The sequence below is a fragment of the Microtus ochrogaster genome, chromosome 4 (assembly GCF_000317375.1).
Source record: "Microtus ochrogaster isolate Prairie Vole_2 chromosome 4, MicOch1.0, whole genome shotgun sequence".
In the NCBI taxonomy this organism is placed as follows: domain Eukaryota; kingdom Metazoa; phylum Chordata; class Mammalia; order Rodentia; family Cricetidae; genus Microtus; species Microtus ochrogaster.
Window position 1 is genome coordinate 45,412,636 of NC_022011.1, and position 19,616 is coordinate 45,432,251.

At 44.0% G+C, this 19,616-nt stretch overlaps 1 protein-coding gene across 5 annotated transcripts in view; it reads right to left on the bottom strand.

Annotated features, from left to right (window-relative positions):
* Positions 1 to 19,212, bottom strand: part of Fubp3 (far upstream element binding protein 3) — a 52,770-nt gene extending 33,558 nt beyond the window's left edge. For all 5 annotated transcript variants that reach the window (XM_026778511.1, XM_013346050.2, XM_013346049.2 and 2 more), the window contains exons 1-2: positions 19,052 to 19,212; positions 876 to 981 (exon numbers count right to left, since the gene is read on the bottom strand). In XM_026778511.1, the coding sequence (XP_026634312.1) occupies positions 876 to 981; positions 19,052 to 19,135 (190 nt within the window). In that variant the 5' untranslated portion in view covers positions 19,136 to 19,212. The remainder of the gene's footprint in view (positions 1 to 875; positions 982 to 19,051) is intronic.
* Positions 19,213 to 19,616: the final 404 nt, after the last annotated feature.

The window sequence follows — 19,616 nt, forward strand, 5'->3', positions numbered from 1 at the left end:
TAACAACACACCACAGAAGCATCCATACACAATTGGCTATGTACGCAGATCAACAGAAAAGCAAGCAGAACAGACAGTCCCACCAGCTATATGCAAACCCATGAGTAATTCTGTGCACTTCACCACCCTCACAGTGTGCTCCACAGAAGAAAGGACAAAGCAAATGTGAACTCTGTGACCAACAGAAGGGTGGAGCACTGGTGACAGACACTCTGAGTTGGAAATATAAACCAACAGATGGATGCTTCTAGAAAGAGTCTGTCATACATGACGATATCTGGGGACTATGGGGAAGATGATGGCTCGAAGAAGGGTGAGGAAGATGGACGGGAATATGGTTAAAGTATGTAAAATGCATACCTAAAATATCACCATGGAACCTAGTAAGTACATGCTGATTAAAAAAAAAATTCAACAACAACCACACACCAGAAACAAATGGGAACGGTAAAAAGCTGGCAGAGACTGGAAAGGTCACTAATATGCCCTTTCTTAGAGGTCAACTCAACTACAGCTTCCCCAGGACTTGCACCACATCTTAGTATTTCACAAAAGTAGTAACTTCAATTCCTATGCAAGTGCCAGAGGAACTGAGAACTAAATCAAACACAATTCTCAAATGGGTCAAATTACTTCCAAGTGGATGCTGAGGCCAAGTCTTTACTGTGGAGCCCAGCTGAAAAGATTCCTGTATTATCAAGGCAAATAGGAACTCAAATGCCAGCCAATTGCTAAGAAAAATCACCTTAACTACTTGCTCTTCACCGTTCCTCTAGGAATGTGACGCTGGAGAACTGCTCAGAAACGGCTGACACAGACTCAAAATCATTGGCAGGTTCACTGCCATCAAAGGTGAGCCGTTTACAGCGACTTACCTCCATCATCCAGGGGCCGCTTCTGTACTCCATATCCGTACACCGAGGGGTCCACCAGGGGTGTGGAATTATTCAAGTGAGGAATTGAATCAATTTTAGCAGCAATCTACAGAGAGAAATCAAATTTAAATACTTGGTAGCAAATCCTAGTCGTATTCTGGGAGGGAAGACAGTGTCTTCTTTCAGGGGATGTGACCCCATTTCTCCCATCTGGGCCATTCTCTCTGGGAGGCCAAACGTTTTACCTGTTGAATTCTCTTTGGTTTTGTCACTTTAGAAATTAATTCCCTATACGTTGTCTTTTAAAAATTTAATTCAGGGGAGAGGAGGTGTATGTGGAGGACAACCTATGGCAGTTGGTTTTTTTGTTCTACCACTTGAGGTTCACAGACTCACATTGCCTTTATCTGCTAAGCCATCTCACCACCCCTAAGAAAACCACAACTGTTAGCCACCTTAATATATGTCTGCCACATCTTTCAGAGTTCTTTTGTTTTAGACAAGATCCTACTCCATCCTCTCAAACTAAGGGCAGTCCTCTGCCTCAGCCACCTGACCGCTGCTATTGTAAGCATGAATGTCACACCTGGCACTGGGCCATCTTAATTTTAAAGGCAGCCTCAAACATTCATAGCACATAGTAAAAATCCAAAGAGGATTAGCAAGATAGCTCAGAAGGTAAAGAGCTTGCCACCCAAGCCTGACAATGTAAATTTGACCCCAGAAGCCACATGACCATGGAAAGGGAAAACATTTCATAAGCTGTCCTCTGACTTCCACATGTACACACATACCACACACATACCCAAAATTGTTTTTATTTTATGTTTATGGGCGTTTTTGCCTACACTTATATCTATGTACTACAAGTGCCTGGTGCCCTCAGATGCCATAAGAGGGTGTTAGAGCCCCTGGAACTGAAGTTGCAGACGGTTGTGAGGAGCAATGTGGGTACTGGGAATGAACCTGGACCAGCTGGAAGAGCAGCCAATGCTCTTAACAGTCAAGCCATCTCTCTACATAGTAACTTTTTAAAATGACCCCAGGGATTGGAGAGAAACTCAATCAAGAGCTTCCTGTGCTTGCACAAAGTCTGGTTGCCAAAGAATGCTCAACTGTGCCACAAGAACATTTGCTCAACTATGTTCACAGCAGCATTGTTTATCATAGCTAGAACCTGGAAACAAGCTAAATGCCCCTCGACCAAAGAATGAATAAAGAAAATGTGGTACATTTACACAATGGAGTACTACACAGCTGAAAAGAATGACATCTTGAAATTTGCAGGCAAATGGATGGAGTTAGAAAACATCATTTTGAATGAGGGAACCCAGACCCAGAAAGACAATTTCACATGTACTCACTCATAAGTGGTTTTTAAACATAAAGCAAAGAAAACCAGCCTACAAATCACAATCCCAGAGAACCTAGACAACAATGAGGACCTTAAGAGAGACATGCATAGATCTAATCTACACGGGAAGTAGAAAAAGACGAGATCTCCTGAGTAAATTGGGAGCATGGGGACCATGGGAGAGGGCTGAAGGGGAGGGGAGCAGAGAAAAATGTAGAGCTCAATAAAAATGAATAAGAATGAATGAAGGAAAGAAAGAAAGAAAGAAAGAAAGAAAGAAAGAAAGAAAGAAAGAAAGAAGAAAGTCTGGTTGCCAGCTTTCAAAGGCAGGTGGCTTACAATGATCTGTAACTCTTAACTCCAGGAAATCTGACCCTCTTCTGGCTTTGGTGGACACACAGTTATATAATAAAAACAAATCTTTTAAAATATTAATTTAAAAATGACTCCCAGCATTTGGGAGGCAGAGGCAGGCGGATTTGTGAGTTCAAGCCAGCCTGGTCTACAAGAGCTAGTTCCAGGACAGGCTCCAAAGCTACAGAGAAACCCTGTCTCAAAGAAAAAGAAAAAAAAAAAAAGCTTTCCTTTATGAGTTGCCTTGGTCAGGGTGCCTCTTCACAGCAACAAATAACAAATGACTAAGACAATATTATGTATATAGCATATAATAGTATGGGATAACAGTTAAATAGACTAGAGCCAAGTATGGCAGTCGTGTCTGTAATCCCAGCACTAGGAAGGCTGAAGTAGAACTGCCAGGAGTTCCAGGCTAGCCAGAGTTACATTGTAAGACATTGTCTCAAAACAAACAAGCAAGCAGGTAAACAAAAGCAGGTTGGAAAGATGGCACACCAGTTAAAGAGTTCTTACAGAGCCGGGTGGTGGTGGCGCATGCCTTTAATCCCAGCACTCAGGAGGCAAGAGGCAGGCGGATCTCTGTGAGTTAGAGACCAGCCTGGTCTACAGAGCTAGTTCCAGGACAGGCTCCAAAGCCACAGAGAAACCCTGTCTCGAAAAACCAAAAGAGTTCTTACAGAGGACCTGAGTTTGGTTCCCAGCACCTATGGTAGGTGGCTTACAATTACCTGGGGATCTGACACCTCTGGCCTCCAAGGACACCTGTATGCATGTACACAAACCCACACACAGATACAAATGCACATACATAATAAAAATAAATTGTTTCACAACAAAAATGCAAGAAAGCAAATGAACAACAACAAAAAACCCACCATAGGTCAAAGTAGGAATATTGCAAATTTAAGGCCAACCTGGAATATATAAGGTAGACATTAACTCAGTCGAGCCCAGAGCTTTGCAAATACAAGGCAAGTGCTCTACCACTGCACCACACCCCCGGCTCTAACAAGAACTTGCCTCAAAAACACCCCCAAACAAATTCACAAAACAAGACCCACTGTTGCTACAGGATATCCTTCTGTATGCTGCGAATATGTGCTGCTGTCATTGGTTGATAATAAAGCTATCTGGCCAATGGCGAGACAGAATAAGGTAGGCTACACAATCAAACTGAAGATGAAGATGAAGAATGGAAGAAGCAAAGAGTCTGGACAGATGCTGTGATCTGCCCAAGAAGCAAAACGTGAAAGACCTGATAAGACATGGGTCACATGGTGAAGCATAAAATAAAAGAAATGGGTTAATTTAAATGTAAGAGCTAGCTAGTAATAAGCCTAAACCATCAGCCAGCATTTATAATTAATATAAGCCTCCGAGTGGTAATTTGGGAAGCAATTGCCAGGTATAATTGGGCAAATGGGACGGAAAGTTCTGCTACTGGTTACATACGGCACCAAAACACTCAGTGAAAATTTCCTCATATAAGCCCCGAAAAAGCTTTAAAAAACAAAAAACCCAAATAAAAAAACAAAACAACAACAAAAGATTCTAAACACACAAAAGAACAGAGGCAAGCACAGCTTCTTGGTAGCAACGTTTTCTTGGGCAGGTTCTTTTTGCTAGTGGTAATTAGAGACACGGCTCCTTTAAGACAAGGCTTCCTGGTTTGCACTGGTGGCATGGCCCCAATAGCTTCCCAGAGTTGAGGCAGTAAGCATGACTCTCTCTGGTATCTCTGCCATGAAACAGTATCTTAGGAAGTCTAATGGGGCAGGGCCAGTCACCAAAGCAGGCTTTGGTCCTAGCCACGCCCCCTTGGCAATTTAAAGACTCACATGGTCAGAAGAGGATTACAGATGCATGGTAAAGACAGATTCAGAAGGAGAAAACCACTAAATGGGTACAGTGTGCTTAAAAATGCACATAGGCTTGAGAAAGAGAAGAGAAATATATATAACCTAAGATTAAAAATATAGATTTAAAGCAATAGAGTCCTTAGAGAGAAGAGTAGAGTAATATAAAGGAAATGAGTTATATAAGGATGGAAAATACTGAGTCTGGGCTATGTATGTTGTTGTATTTTCTTTAGATTTTTTTTTTTTTTGGCTGCTAATGAGCTAATTGCTGAGAGACATTTGATTATATAAGGTACTGAATTAAATTGATCTATATATTTTAAAAATATCTTGATTCCAAAACTTAAGTAAAAAGGTATGTCACTTTGGAAAAGAGGTTGTGTTTTTGATTCATCAGGAAATAAGAGGCTATGATTTCATTCTGGGTTAAGGAAAATAAGGTTTGATTGAGGAAAATCCCTTGAAATCCTAACTATTGACATGGGAAAATAAACCTAAAGTAACAAGACACATAACGTATATTTTACCTGCTCAGACATAAAACAATAAATTATCTTTGACTAGATTATATACAATGCAGTTTATATTTATGTAACTATATATTTTACCTTTAAGTTTATATATTTTCGGAACAAGGGGATGAGGCACCAATAAAGACAGACGGACTAGATAGATTATCCAATGTCTCAGAATGCCTGTTGCAGTTCCCTCTGAGTTCGACATCCAAAACAGCTTCAAGGCTGCTGGCTGAGATGGACCAGCTGAACAAACTACCCCAGTCAGGATTTGACTATAATTCTAAATTTTCAGTGTCCCCTTTAGATTGCCAATACTACCCCAATCAGCAGGAAGTAGTTTAGAAAACTATACCCAAATTCCCAAAATATTGTTTATGAATGTTTGCTCTCATTTAAGGGGGTTGGCTATAAATTGTTAGTGGTTAGTCAATCTTTTTCTAAAGAAGGGGATATGATATACATATTATTATTATTTTTTGGTTTTTAGAGACAGGGTTTTTCTGTGGCTTTGGAGCCTGTCCTGGAACTAGCTCTGTAGACCAGGCTGGTCTCGAACTCACAGAGATCCGCCTGCCTCTGCCTCCCAAGTGCTGGGATTAAAGGCGTGCACCACCATCGTCCAGCTGATATACATATTATTACAATTTATTATATTGACTGAAAAAGGATAGATTATTGAATCTACTTTAATTAAAAAAAAAACAACTGTTAACCTCAAAATATTTTACATTGGTATAGGTTTTACTGATCCAAATTAAAAGTCTATTTTGTTATACTGTACGTATATTTCTACTCTTGTTTAAGGTATTATGTTTATGCAGTTCATTTAAAAATGTAATGTATAGGGCTGGAGAGATGGCCCAGTGGTTAAGAGAATTAACTGTTTTTCCAGAGGACCTGGGTTCAATTCCCAGCACACACATGACAACTACAACTGTCCGTAATTCCAGTGCCAGGGGACCCAACACCCATGGCAATACACCAACACACATTAAAAAAAATAAATTTTTAAAAAGTAATGTATAATTAAAAACACAGATTAATGGTCATCTATAATAGGCAAACTTACAGATGTATTAGTTAGGTTTTCTAGGTATACAAAGATATATTTCAATTAGATAGGTAATCGCCAACCACTTCAAAGACCTACAGAATATGACATTTAAGATGTTTTAAGAACTTAGATTTTCGGGGCTGGAGAGATGGCTCAGAGGTTAAGAGAATTGCCTGCTCTACCAAAGGTCCTGAGTTCAATTCCCAGCAACCACATGGTGGTTCACAACCATCTGTAATGGGGTCTGGTGCCCTCTTCTGGCCAGCAGGCATACACACAGACAGAATATTGTATACATAATAAATAAATAATTAAAAAAAAAAACCTTAGATTTTCGCCGGGCGGTGGTGGCGCACGCCTTTAATCCCAGCACTTGGGAGGCAGAGGCAGGCGGATCTCTGGGAGTTCGAGGCCAGCCTGGTCTAGTTCCAGGACAGGCTCCAAAACCACAGAGAAACCCTGTCTCGATAAAAAAAAAAAAAAAAAAAAAGAACTTAGATTTTTCTCAACAGTGAGCCATGTCTGCTTATAGCAGCACCAATTACTTCAAAGAGGATGATGGGCATAAAAGAAGCTCCTTATGGAGTTTGCTTTCAATGTGGCAAGGCTAGCCATTTGGGCAAGAAACGGCTCTTTTTTAATTATTATTATTATTATTATTATTATTATTATTATTGGATTTTCGAGACAGGGTTTCTCCATAGCTTTTGGTTCCTGTCCTGGAACTAGCTCTTGTAGACCAGGCTGGCCTCGAACTCAGAGATCCACCTGCCTCTGCCTCCCGAGTGCTGGGATTAAAGGCGTGTGCCACCACCGCCGGGCTAAGAAACTGCTCTTGCCTGGACTGCTTGACAGTATGCTGTATAAACTGGACATGCAGGACCCACAAGAAAGTGACCACTAAACTTTGCCAAAACAAGATGGGGTACTCCTTCAGGTTTCTGCTTCACAGAAGAAACTGCCAGACATTCTTCCAAACACAGAGGAAAGCTACTGATGAACTTTGCCAATATACGTGGCATAGTTCTTCAAACTTCCTGCTCCGCTAAAAAGTCTGCCAGATAGTCTAGGCCTGTAGGCTAAAGATGAATGCCCCAACTTTACAGAAGAACTCTCGGTGACTATCCAGGTAGCCAGATGTCTCTGCCATTTCTAGAATTTGGGAAGGTTCTTGGAAGGCACTCCCTATTTGTTCAGGTATTATATTCTTCTGGGATCTTTAATGTAACTGAAGACTAGATGGTTATGGTTTTCCTTAGTTATGATAAAAGATAAATTAGATATGAAACTTTAGATTCACCAAGATAGATAATCAAGTATTTTCTGATTTTGTCAAATACAAATAGACTAGATATTGTAACTATAATTCTTACTTGTAAAGTGTTTTGTCATATGTAATTTTACTATGTTAAAGTTAAAACATTCCTTTTTGATTAGAAAGGGGAAAATGTTGTAGGATGTCCTGTATGCTTTGAATATGTGTTGCTGTCACTGGTTGGTTAAAAAGCTGTTTGGCCAATGGCAAGACAGAATAAGGTCAGGCTGCATAAATAATCAAACTGAAGATGGAGATGAAGGACAGTAAGCACAGATGCTGTGAGCCACCTAAAGTGCGAGATGTGAAAGGACCGCAAGCCATGGGTCACATGGAGAAGCATAAAATAATAGAAATGGGTTAATTTAAATGTAAGAGCTAGCCAGTAATAAGTGTGAGCCATTGGCCAAGCATTTATAATTAATATAAGCCTCTGGGTAGTAGTTTGGGAAGCAAATGCTGGGTATAATCAGGTGGACAGGACAGAAATCTCTGCCACTGGCTACATACTATAGTTTTAAAGCAGTCTAAATTTGAATCCTGGTGATACAAATGTTTGTTACAGTATATCACTTATACTGTACACTTTTTTGTTACAGCATAAAGAAACAATGTTTTTCTTTATCATACAAATGTGACCTGGGTGACACAAAACTTTAATCTCAGTACTTGGGAGGCAGAGGCAGGCAAGGCAGATTTTCTACAAATCTGAGGCCAGGCTGGTCTACAGAGCAAGTTCAAGAACAGCTAGCTACACAGAGAAACCCTGTCTTAAAAAACCAGAAAGAAAACAAAACCAAAAACCAATGCAACCCGGTTTCAAGAAATGGTTTAGGTATATAATAAAACAACAAGAAACAGTCTGAACATTTTTTTATTTATTCCATCCAACCATTCTCTAGGGCAGTGCTTCTCAACTTTCCTAATGTTTCCCTTTAACACAGTTCCTCATATTATGGTAACCTCATCCATAAAATTATTTTCATTGTTACTTTATAACTGTAATTGTGCTATTATTGTGAATCAGAATGTAAGAATCTGTGCTTTCAGATGGCCATAGGTGACCCACGGGAAAGAGTCGGTCCTCCCCAAGGGGGTTGCAACCCACAGGTTGAGAACCACTGCTCTAGGGATTGGCATTATTTTTATACACTTACAGAAAAGCTGAGTGATCTGTCTAATGCCACCCACCTCAGAAGTAGCAGAAAACAGCATTTAAACTTCCCTGACTCTTCAGCAAGGTTCCTAGCTACTAGGCAACCTCCAGTACAGCATTCAAGGTATGCACGCCATCCTAGCTGACTGTCTATGTGGCAGCTGCTCAGAAATCTGCTCTAGAAAAGTGAGGTACAGGCAGCCCTCTATTCAAACTGTGCAGGCTGAAGTCACAGGAAACGGGATAGTCCACAAAATGCAGTCCTCTAGTCCTTACCTCCAGCCCTGACCTAAAGGGGACTCTGCTGGTGAAATTCTATTAAGTAATTTTTCTCTTTGGAGGGACAAGGGCTATATTTTAAACAGTGATGGACAAGTAAAAAAGCAGCATAGTACCAGGAATCGGTCAGGAATCCTGGCTTTGCGGCTGAAGATGGTTCAGCAGGTAAGAGTGCTCAGCTTTGTAGGCATGAGGACCAGGCTTTAAATCCCCAGCCGTTATGTAAAAAGTTGGGTATAGCCACGAATGCCTGCAACTCTAATGTTGAAGGGAGAAGAGACAAAAAGATTGCTGGGGTTTACTAGCTGAAGGTTCATTGAGAGGCAGGATTTGCAGTGACAGAGCAGAACACCCAACAGCCCTCTCCCATCTAGCTTCTGCAAGAACACACATTCGAATACAGTCTCACAGAGTCCATCCAGTATGCATGACCCTGAGTAAGGTGGCAAGATTCGTTTTCTTGGGCTGTTCTGGGAGGTGCAGGACCCATGCCTTCAAGAAAATACACACACACTGTTCTTAGTTCTCTCATATGCATAGCAAAGTCTTCCCTTTTATTATTTCAAGGCCTCAATGGGCTCAATGGGTACAGTGCTTCACACGGAAGCCTGGGGAGTTGAGTTTGGATCCCCCCCATATCCACATAAAAAAGCCAGACAAGCATGGTGGCCCACCTGCAATCTCGTCCACTTAGGTGGCAGAGGCAAGAGTCGCTGGGACAAGCTGCCTACACTAGCTCTGTGAGCTTGGTTTCAGTGAGAGACTTTCTCAGTTAATTAAATGGAAAGCAACTGAGGAAGAGGAAGACACAGATGTCAACCTCTGGCCTTAAAGCATACTTGCAGAATGTATCCACACATGCAACAAGAATATGAATGCTGCTGGGTGGTAGTGGCACGTGGGAAGTAAAGTCAGGTGGATCTCTGAGTTCAAGGCCAGCCTGGTCTAGAGAGTGAGTTCCAGGACAGTTAGAACTATACAGAGAAACCCTGTCTTAAGAAACAAAACCAGAATATGTATGTATACAACACACATGTGCTAGTTCCAGGACAGGCTCCAAAGCCACAGAAAAACCCTGTCTCGAAAAAAAAATATTTTAAACTGGAATCACACAAGGTAGCTCATGACTATAGTGCTGGCACTCGGGCAGCTGAAGCAGAAGGACTGCCACAAGTTCCAGGTCAGCCTGGAATGCAGCATGAGACACTGTCTCAAAACAAACAAAAATATTTTAAATCGAATGTGGTTGTCATGAACCTATAATCTCAGCACCTGGGATACAGAGGCAGGAAGACTTCAGATTAGAGGCCAGCTTGGGTTAGTGTTCTGTCATTGGGGAGTTCAATGCAAAAGGATTATCCCACCTAGGCTCCTTGACTGTTTACACTTCATTATGGAGGGCTGGAGAGCCATAAGACTCTCAGTATCCATCCACTTCCCAACACCTCCCTCTGTATATAACACTGCCGGAACTGCAGTCTCGGGGAAAGGTCAGACTATACAATGGGCCAGGGACCGCATCTATGGGGGGGGGGGCTCACTACTGCTGGATAGTTGCTTTTCAGGTATGACCTGCTTAGGGGAAGAATCCTCACTTATGCTCTGTGAAGTCTGATAAATTCATTGGTTCCATGGTGTAACTATGCAGTTTGTTGTTGGGACCTTAGGAGAAGGGGCAGACATTGCTCCCCTGGAAAGAATTCCAGCAACACACAGCGAGACCCTAAACCCCAAAATAAAACAAAATAAAAATAGTAAGCAATGTACTGAGACTTCACCAACACTGCAGAAGACATGAAGGAGTCACAGTATATTACTGTTACTAGGACACTGGCACTTGCTATTCACGGTACACTCAAGATTGAGATGACAGGCTCAACACCATGAAGGCTCATCTTGCAAACCCAATCAGGAAACTAGAGTCCACCAATTCACCCTTATAGACAGGCAGAACAGCTAAATGCTAGGCAGTGGCCCACACAATATGTGTTTCCCATGACCTGTGTGGTCTTCAACAGCCTTAGTAACCATGCCTGGGGGAATACGAGCCTGGACTGGCATATTCTGCTCCCTCTACCAGCAGGAGACTGTGGCCAGGACCATAGAACCAATGCCAGGATCTAGAGCCACAAACCACAGGGCCAAGTCCTGGTCCTGCATTCCATGCCCAAGTACATCACAGAGAAACGTTGACACATCAGAATCAGATTCCCTACACATTGAGGATGTCTGCAGCACTTCATTCCATTATAAGATCTTCAGGGACCTTCTGAAGAACTTACTGTGAGTGGGTTACCTGGGGATAACAATGTGACAAATACAAAGTACTCAGAACAGCCTGGGACACAGTACTAGGAACCAGAAATGGCCACTTGAACCTTTTGTGGAAGTGTTAACAGCAACAAAGAAAAGTCAGAGCCTATAGCACAGAGATCCTAAATCAACACTGGGCTAGGGTGTGGCTTGGAAACAGAACCTGCATACAACATTTACCAAGCCTAGATGGAGTTCAAGCCAAACCTAAAGGACACAATGTTTTTATGCCTAGGAACCCCTATTCAGGAACATTTCCCATCTCTTCAATATCAACTATTTTTTTAAGGATTTATTTATTTATTATGTACACAGTGTTCTGTCTGCATATATACCTGCAGGGCAGAAGAGGGCACCAGATCTCATTATGGATGGTTGCAAGCCACCATGTGGTTGCTGGGAATTGAACTTGTCCTCTAGAAGAACAGCAGTGCTCTTAACCTCTGAGCCATTTCTCCAGCCCAGTATCAACTATTTTTAAGAAAATTAATGACATCAAAAATTTCCACACTTCACAGATGAAAACCTGACGCTTAAATAAGAGTTAAATAAGCCAGGCATGATAGCATATGCTTGTAACCTAGGTACTGTGAAAGCTGAGACACTGGCTGACCAGTGAGATATCACCCAAGAGGAAACAAAAAGACCTTGTCAAAGTCTCCTTGTTGCTTAGTGGGACGGTCCACTTCCAGAGCAAGATCAGAGTCAGATCACTACCACCCACTGGGGGACCTTAAGACCATCAAATGAGCTGCCATGTAAGAACTCTGGTCTGGCCCCTACACATTAAGCAAAAGAATTCTGACATGAGATGTCAGCTCCCAGCTCTTCCTAACCATTCACTGCATCCACAGGGGCAGGCTGAAACTCTCCTACATCTGCAGCACTTCAGGAACTCACAGCAGCACAAGCTCAGTGAGGTGGTTAAACTGCCTCCTAGGGGTGCTCTGCAGGAACAGGCCTGCCCAGCCATTGTGGTCCCCTGGAGCATCGGCTAACTGGGTGCTCTATAAAATATTTCTGCGGAGTTCTGCTGTCAGGAGTCTCAAAAGGGTCCATATTCTGCCAGAGTTAAAGTAGACCTTGCCTGATGCTGGGCACGTGTTTAATAAACACCTGCGGAAGGCAAAGCAGGCATGGAGAAGTCCACTTGAGAGGATCATGTTGAGACACTGGGCTGACAAGTGGGGCTGAGGATGGCATGCCCCTTGGCGTTCTTCCTCTGCATCTGCTCCAGGTCAGAGAGCTGCAGTCACCTCACTGAGGGGAAAAATGATCCAAGGAACTAGACAGAAGAATCAAATCCTGCTTAAAATTAGGAGCCAGCCCCAAGAGCCACACCATAAAAAGTATTCGTTACTTGTGTGCATGTGCCTGTGTGAGGCCAGAAGCTGGCACTGGATGTCTTCCTCAGTCATCCGCCCCATTTTTTTTTAAGATAGGGTCTCTCACTGAACCTGGAATTCATCAATTCAGCTAGGCGGGCTCTTTTAGAGCAGAGTCTCATGCAGCCCAGGCCAGTTAACAGTCACTAAATGTAGCCCTCACTCTTGACTCTTCGTCTACCTCGCTAGCTTAGTGATGGAGCTAAGGTGTGTACAAGACCAGTGAGTTTCTCCTGCCTCTACTGCCCCAGGTAGATTAGGGATTAGTTACAAACCACTGTACCTAGGGATCTGAACTCAGGTCCTCATGAGTGTGTGGCGAGGTATTTTACCATCTGGGCTATCTTCCAAGACCTCAATACTTTTTTTGAGAAAAAACTGTTCTATCTCCTTTGGTTTATTTTCAAACATGAGATGAGAATCCTAGCGCCTGCCCTGTATCTTACACCACAGGAAAACGTGGTGTGTTTTTATCAAGTGTGTGTGAATTTATCTTCCCACTGGCCCAGCCCCGGAAAGGGGCCTTGGACATGGCAACTCCTCAGCTCTTCATATTATGGTGACTTGCTACTACCTATTCTCACAGTCCTACTGCAATGTGTGCCTGCAGAACAGACTGGCTGTTCTTCCCAGGATCTTGTAAGACTCCAAATGCAGCTGACTGTGGTAATGCACATCTTAGCTCCATTACTTGTGAGCTGGACCAAGGATCAAGAGTTTGAGGAGGGCGGTGGTGGCACACGCCTTTAATCCCAACACTCGGGAGGCAGAGGCAGGTGGATCTCTGTGAGTTCGAGGCCAGTCTGGTCTACAAGAGCTAGTTCTAGGACAGGTTCAAAGCTACAGAGAAACCCTGTCTCAAAAAAAAGCAGCCTTTCTCCAAAAAGGAGGAAGAGTTTGAAGGCTACATTTAGTGACTGTGAACTTGCCTGGGCCACATGAGACTCTACGTTCGAGACCAGCCTGGTATACAGAGCTAGTTCCAGGACAGGCTCCAAAGCCACAGAGAAACCCTGTCTCGAAAAACCAAAAAAAAAAAAAAAATTACAAAATTGTTCTTTTCAATTGGGATGATCCACAGGTGAAACAGAATTAAGAAGGCAGTGGGGTATGGTATACAACTTTAATCCTAGCACTTGGGAGGTAGAGGCAGGCAGAGCTCTGATTACAAGGCGAGCCTGGTCTACACAGATTTCAGGACAGTCAGAGCTACATACAGAGACCCTGTCTCAAAAAATAAAGAAAAGCAAGGCAGAAGAGTGTGAACAAACACCTATTATAATATGGTAGAACGCAAAGAGACCACACTAAACATGGCCATTTTTTCTAGCAGCAGCTGGATGGAGCTCTGCATGTTCATGGATGTGAAGGGGCTGCTGAGATTTACCTAGCGCAACATTTTCTAGAGTCTGATCCACATAATTGATTTGTTTCCATAAAGTACCAACCCTCTCTACTCTGGTTGGTAGGAATTACTGCAGAGATGCAGAGGAAGTCCTGCAGCACGGAGGTGGCATGTAATCAATGTACCTGCCCCACAAGTTCTTGTCCATCAAAGTCCTAGTAACAGTGTGGAGCTCAAACATGACAGCCAAGGGCCAGCAGCTACTTATAAGATACCTGGGTTTCTTGATGGGCTCTCAGTTTGGAAAAGGATGGGAGAAAAACTGTCAGCCAGGAACCTCTACAGGCAGTGTAACACAGCATCAAGGCGGCAAGACTTCTGTGCCAGACATTGAAAGCAGTCAGTTTTGCTGGACAAGCTAGATGCCTAGATCTGAATGTGAAACCGCACTAGCTTCTAAGTATTGCAGCATGGGTGAGACAAGACACAGCTGTGGGTTTCTAGGGGTCTTCTCTAGCCCACGAGGCACTAGCTGGAGAGCTGTGGTCATGGTATTTGCTACATAGCTGGGACTTCAGAAAACAGCAAAATTTGGTAACATAAGTGGGCTATCAAACCTAAAGATAATTTCAAACACTCCTTGTTATTTGTGTAAATTCCACTGGAAGTGAGAAAAGTGTATTGTGTACTACGGAACGCAGTTATCTTACCATCTACTTTTCAATACCAAGTAAGTTTTCAACTTCTACGAGTACAGTGGTTCTCAACCTTCCTAATGAGTTTGCCATACAATGCTCAATCATAAAATTATTTTGTTGCTACGTCCTAAGTGTAGCCTTGCTACTATTATGAACCGTAATGTAGATACTACCTGATATGCGACCCTCAAAGGAGTCAAGACTCACAGGTTAGAACTGCTGCACTAACACAGGGCAGCCACCAAGCGAAACTTTTATTGGCTCAACAAGGGTTCAGCACTGCCCCACCAGAGCAAAGTCTCAGGAGCAGGTCAGGGATTCCCCCAAGCATCTGGGAAAGATGAAAGGAGTATACAGACACAAGGCACTGATTTCAGCAAAACACAATTTCATTCTGTTCAGCACTCAGCAGCTCAAGTGAGCCAGGAACCAGACTCACATATTAAACGAGCAAAGGCATGAGCTGTCAAGGTGCATCCAATAGCCAGGGAATGGAGCTTTTGCTACTAGCAGACACACTCTGTTCTCTTAAAGGAAATCTGCAGCTTCTGCCAACACTGTTGTACTGAAGCTTCATATGAGCCCAGGGAAAAGGACACTTAGCCCAAGCAGTCTACTCTCAGTCTCAAAAGTAGGAATGGCAGCACCACAAGGCGGCTGAACTTCTGAGGACACACACTAATCAATATTTCCCCCACAAAGATGCCAGAAATGATTAGATTTCCAGGCCTACAAACTTCCTAAAAGATTATCTTCTATTGACTTAAAATTACATTTATTTGTGTGGTTGCACATGTGCCATGGGGCCCATGTGAAGGTCATAGGTTTTATGGAAGTTACTTCTCTCTTTGTGCCACATGGGTCCTGAAATAGACTCAAGTCCTTGGGTTTGGTGGCAAATCCTTTAATCCATTAAGCTATTTTGCTAACCTTCTCGATTTTATAATGGTTTGATCACTTTTATTTGGGTGCAAGGATGGCGCCCATCTTCTTGAAGACCTATCTATACTGCACTTTGTTTGAGTACATACACTAACTATGAAGCTGGGTAATGCATATCATAGGCCCTTGATGGTGTCTAATTCCATAATTCCAGCTTTTTAGGAAACTAAGCATGAGGCTATTTTGAACGCCACAGTAAAATCCTGCCTCAACAAAATCACCTCCACAACAAACAGGAACTTAAAAGCCCTAAAGAACACTGACTTCGGCAAATGAACCTATCTTCAGGAAAGCTAGTAGGAGGCTATTGGTAGTTTGCACACCGTGACGGCATATGACCCTATTAACAGGTTACCGTCTTCAACCTTGAGCTTCCTAATCATCCTGCCTCCATCTGTCAAGTGCTGGGATAATGATGTGTCACCATGCTTAGTTTATATGGCACTGGGGACTGAACCCAGTATATACAACACGCCCACCAGGCAACCATTCTACCAACTAAGCTATATCTCCAGTCAGGGAACATTTTTAACCAATGCCAGGGCACAGGGCAGGATATGACTCTGGAAGACGGCTTTTGGCTCTGAGTCACACCCCTAGCATCTCTAAACTAGCTGAAGAAACGATTGAATTTGCTAAGCAGTCAATGACTTGAAGAACTAGTCACGACGCTCTACGAATATCTAGTTGTCTTAGACTTTATCAGTAGTTCAGATCAAATCCTTTCCCACTGCCCTTCATAACACACAATAATCCACTGGACCCCCATTCTGAAAATATTTGTAAATTGTATATGTATCTTTAGAGAGTCCCTTTGAATTGAAGCACACTAACAGCAACATCTACGGGTGTTATGAGCATGGAGACACCCATATAAAGATACTTCAAGACACCAGGAAAGAAGCTCAGCAGCTTAAATGACAGAGCTAAGCAACAGGTTTAACAGACTGAATTCCAGCAGGGTCAGTTCCTATTACTAGAGTTTGTTACGTTAATTGAACACAAGACAACTCATTATTCCGAAAAACTAAAGGCCTTACTGTTATTGATACTTATGAGATCAATCAAGAAGGGAGAAAGCTCTATGCTTATTAAAATATGAAACATGGAGAGATGGCTCAGCGGTTAAGAGGACTGAGTGCTCACCCAGAGGACCTGGGTTCAAATCCCAGCATCCACATGGCAGCTCACAACTGTCTGTAACTCCAGTTCCAGGGAACCCAACACCCATGACGAAACACCAATGAACATAAAATAAAAATAAATAAGCTAAACAAAACAAAGAAAAAAATGAAATATAGTTTAGGAGGCACACCTGTGATCCCAGCTATGTGCGTGGCTGAGGCAGAAGCCTGAGTGCAAAGCCAACCTGGGCATCTTAATGAGACCTCAACATTTTTTCATTGTATGTTGAAAGGCTTATCATATCCCTGGTTCAAGTCTCAGTACAAACAGGACAAAACAAAATCTTATTTCCACTTACTGGGCTGAGGGAGGCATCTCATCTTGGCAATAGAGACACGGAACCCTGACTATCCAGATACTCAAACAGAATCTCCCTTGCTAAGCTTTATCATAAGCATATAATGTAGATATTTTAAAAGATAATTTTACTTTATGTGTGTAGGTGTTTTGCCTGCATGCATACATGTGTGTGCACAACCTGTGTGCAGTACCAGAAGAGGGCATCAGATCCCCTGGAACTGGAGCTACCAATTTGTTAGCCGCTGTGTGGGTGCTGGGAATACAATCCAGGTCCTCTCCAAGAGTAGAGTTCTACAATGCAGATTTCTAATGTTCCAGCTTTATCCAATGTAATCTACTAAAATAACCCCCAAATTAGCACCAACCCCTATTTTGTGTGTATGTGTGTGTGGAGAGGGAGGGAGACAGGATCTCATATAGCTCTGGCAGTCTTAAACTAGCTCTGTAAACCAGGTTGGTTGGCCTTGAACTCAGAGATCCACCTGCCTCTGCCTCTGAGTGTTGGCATTAAAGGCATGCACTACTATACCAGGCTCTCTCTCTTTTTAAAATCCCTTTCAAATATTCAAAGGTTGCACGGCCTTCCAGCTGTTGTTACTCAGAAGCAGCTCATGCACGGCATTGGGCTCCAGATATTGGTGTACTTCAGAAGTAAGAACAGTGCTGATCATTTTCCCTCACCAGCGCTCCACACTAAGGCAGCACTTACCAGAAGGCATCCCTTTGAGCAAGTTAAGGGATGCAGAGTCTTAGCAATGCTTAAAAATTCATTTTACCACTTTGGAGGCAGAGACAGGCAGATCTCTGAGTTCGAGGCCAGCCTGTCTACAGAGGAAGTTCCAGGACAGCCAGGGCTAAACAGAGAAACCGCCTCAAAGAAAAAAAAAATCATTCTTATGTTCAACTACAGGGCCACAGCAAAAGACCTGAACTTTCTAAAGCAGTGATTAATTGGTAGGGGTCACAGAAAACCAACACTCTGGCATAGAGGGAAATCCAGCAGATATTACCAACTAGTACAAAACAGGGTTCAGGACCCTGTCTGGCAGAAGAAAACACTAGAAAGTGCCAGTGAGCAAAGTGGTGGCCGGAGAGGTGGGTGGAATGTTCATCCATTGTAACTGGTGAGTAACTCTAAAGAAGACAGACGGATGCTTGCTACTGTACTGGTTGCCTAGAGAAGATTTTGGGTGAGCCCAACGTTTGGGAAGTGTTAGGCTCCAAGATAATGTCTACAGAACCATGAGTACTATGCAAACACTATGTGAGACTGGTAGGGTTCCCTCGCAGGACTACTAGGAGGTGCTAAAAAGGCCCTATTTTTACATGCACAGGTGAGGACTTCCTAAGAACGAGCCCTGTGGCATTCTGCTAGGAATCAACCCGTCATGAGTTACAGCCCAGCTTTCAAAGAACCAGCGAGCTTACAAAGTCAGAGAAGATAAACATCACTGAACAGAGGGAAGTTTGAGCGTCAGGGTAACTTGTCACTAAGTTTCATGCAAGATACAAGGACAATTCTGTTCTAGGCACTATGCCAGAAGCTAGAGAGGTCCCACACTCATTCTCCTGGGAAGCTCAAGTCCTCTAAATGACCAGTTTCACTGACAAAACGCACGATATTGCCAGATGGTAAAGTTTCACGCTCGGAGCGAGTCCATCCCACACTTTTCCCAGTAGAGGAGGGTTAATCGGCAGAAGAAACTCTTGGGGACCACCCACTTAACACCTCCTCTCTCCTTTCTGCAAAAAATAAATATATAAATAAAATAACCCTCTTAAGCATAAAATGTTCTCGAATTTCCTCCAATCCGCTTGAAATGCAGCAGCAAGGGGAAGATGAAGTTTTCCACGGCTGCAGGAGCTACGTCTAGGGCGTGAGATGGATGCCCGGGGTCTAAAGCCGAGTGCCCACCAGGAGCTGCTGGGATTTGAACCCCGGCTGGCAGACCTGTGGGTGCAACCGGGCGAGCAAACGCCAGGAGCTTTCGACTAAGGTTTCCTCCGGGCCTGGGGCGCCTGAGGGAACCGCCCGGGCCTCACGCGTCCCAGGCGCCCACCCTAGGCGTCGGCGAGGCGGTCTCCCGCCCCCAGCCCGGGCCTCCCGCGCCCGTACCTGCCGGACCCGGTGCAGGGCATCCACGAAGCCCTCAGCCTTCATGCCCACTGGAGCGTTCTGCCCCTGCACCAGCTCCGCCATGGCCGACCCCACCGCCGCCGCCGTCGCTCCGCTCCCCGGGTCCGGCCTCCCGCTCCGCTCCGGGACCCGTAGCCGGAAAGGGAAAGTCGCCCCACTTCCGGCGGAAGGGAAGCGAAGGGAAGGCACTGCCCGCTCAGTAAGAGATAGATTGGGGAAAAGCCGCGTCTGTGAGGCGGGGTCTCAAGGCACGTGACCGCTGTCCGGCCGGAAGTGGGGGCGTGGTCGTTGCGCGAGGGGGCCTGCCCAGCGCACGAGGAGGCTGTCCGTCAAGAAGGCCGGGTCGCGACCCCGCCCTCCAAAGGGGGTCCTGGGTCCCCCGCTTTGGGTGGCTGTGTGACGGATTGCTGGGACGCAGGTGCGGCCGCCAAGTTCCCGCTGTCAGATTTTGGCACCTGATGGAAGAGAGACGTGGCTCTCTCAACACCTCACCCAAGCATCGAGGTGCACTGTTCCCCCCCCCCCCACGCTCTGGGTCATAGAT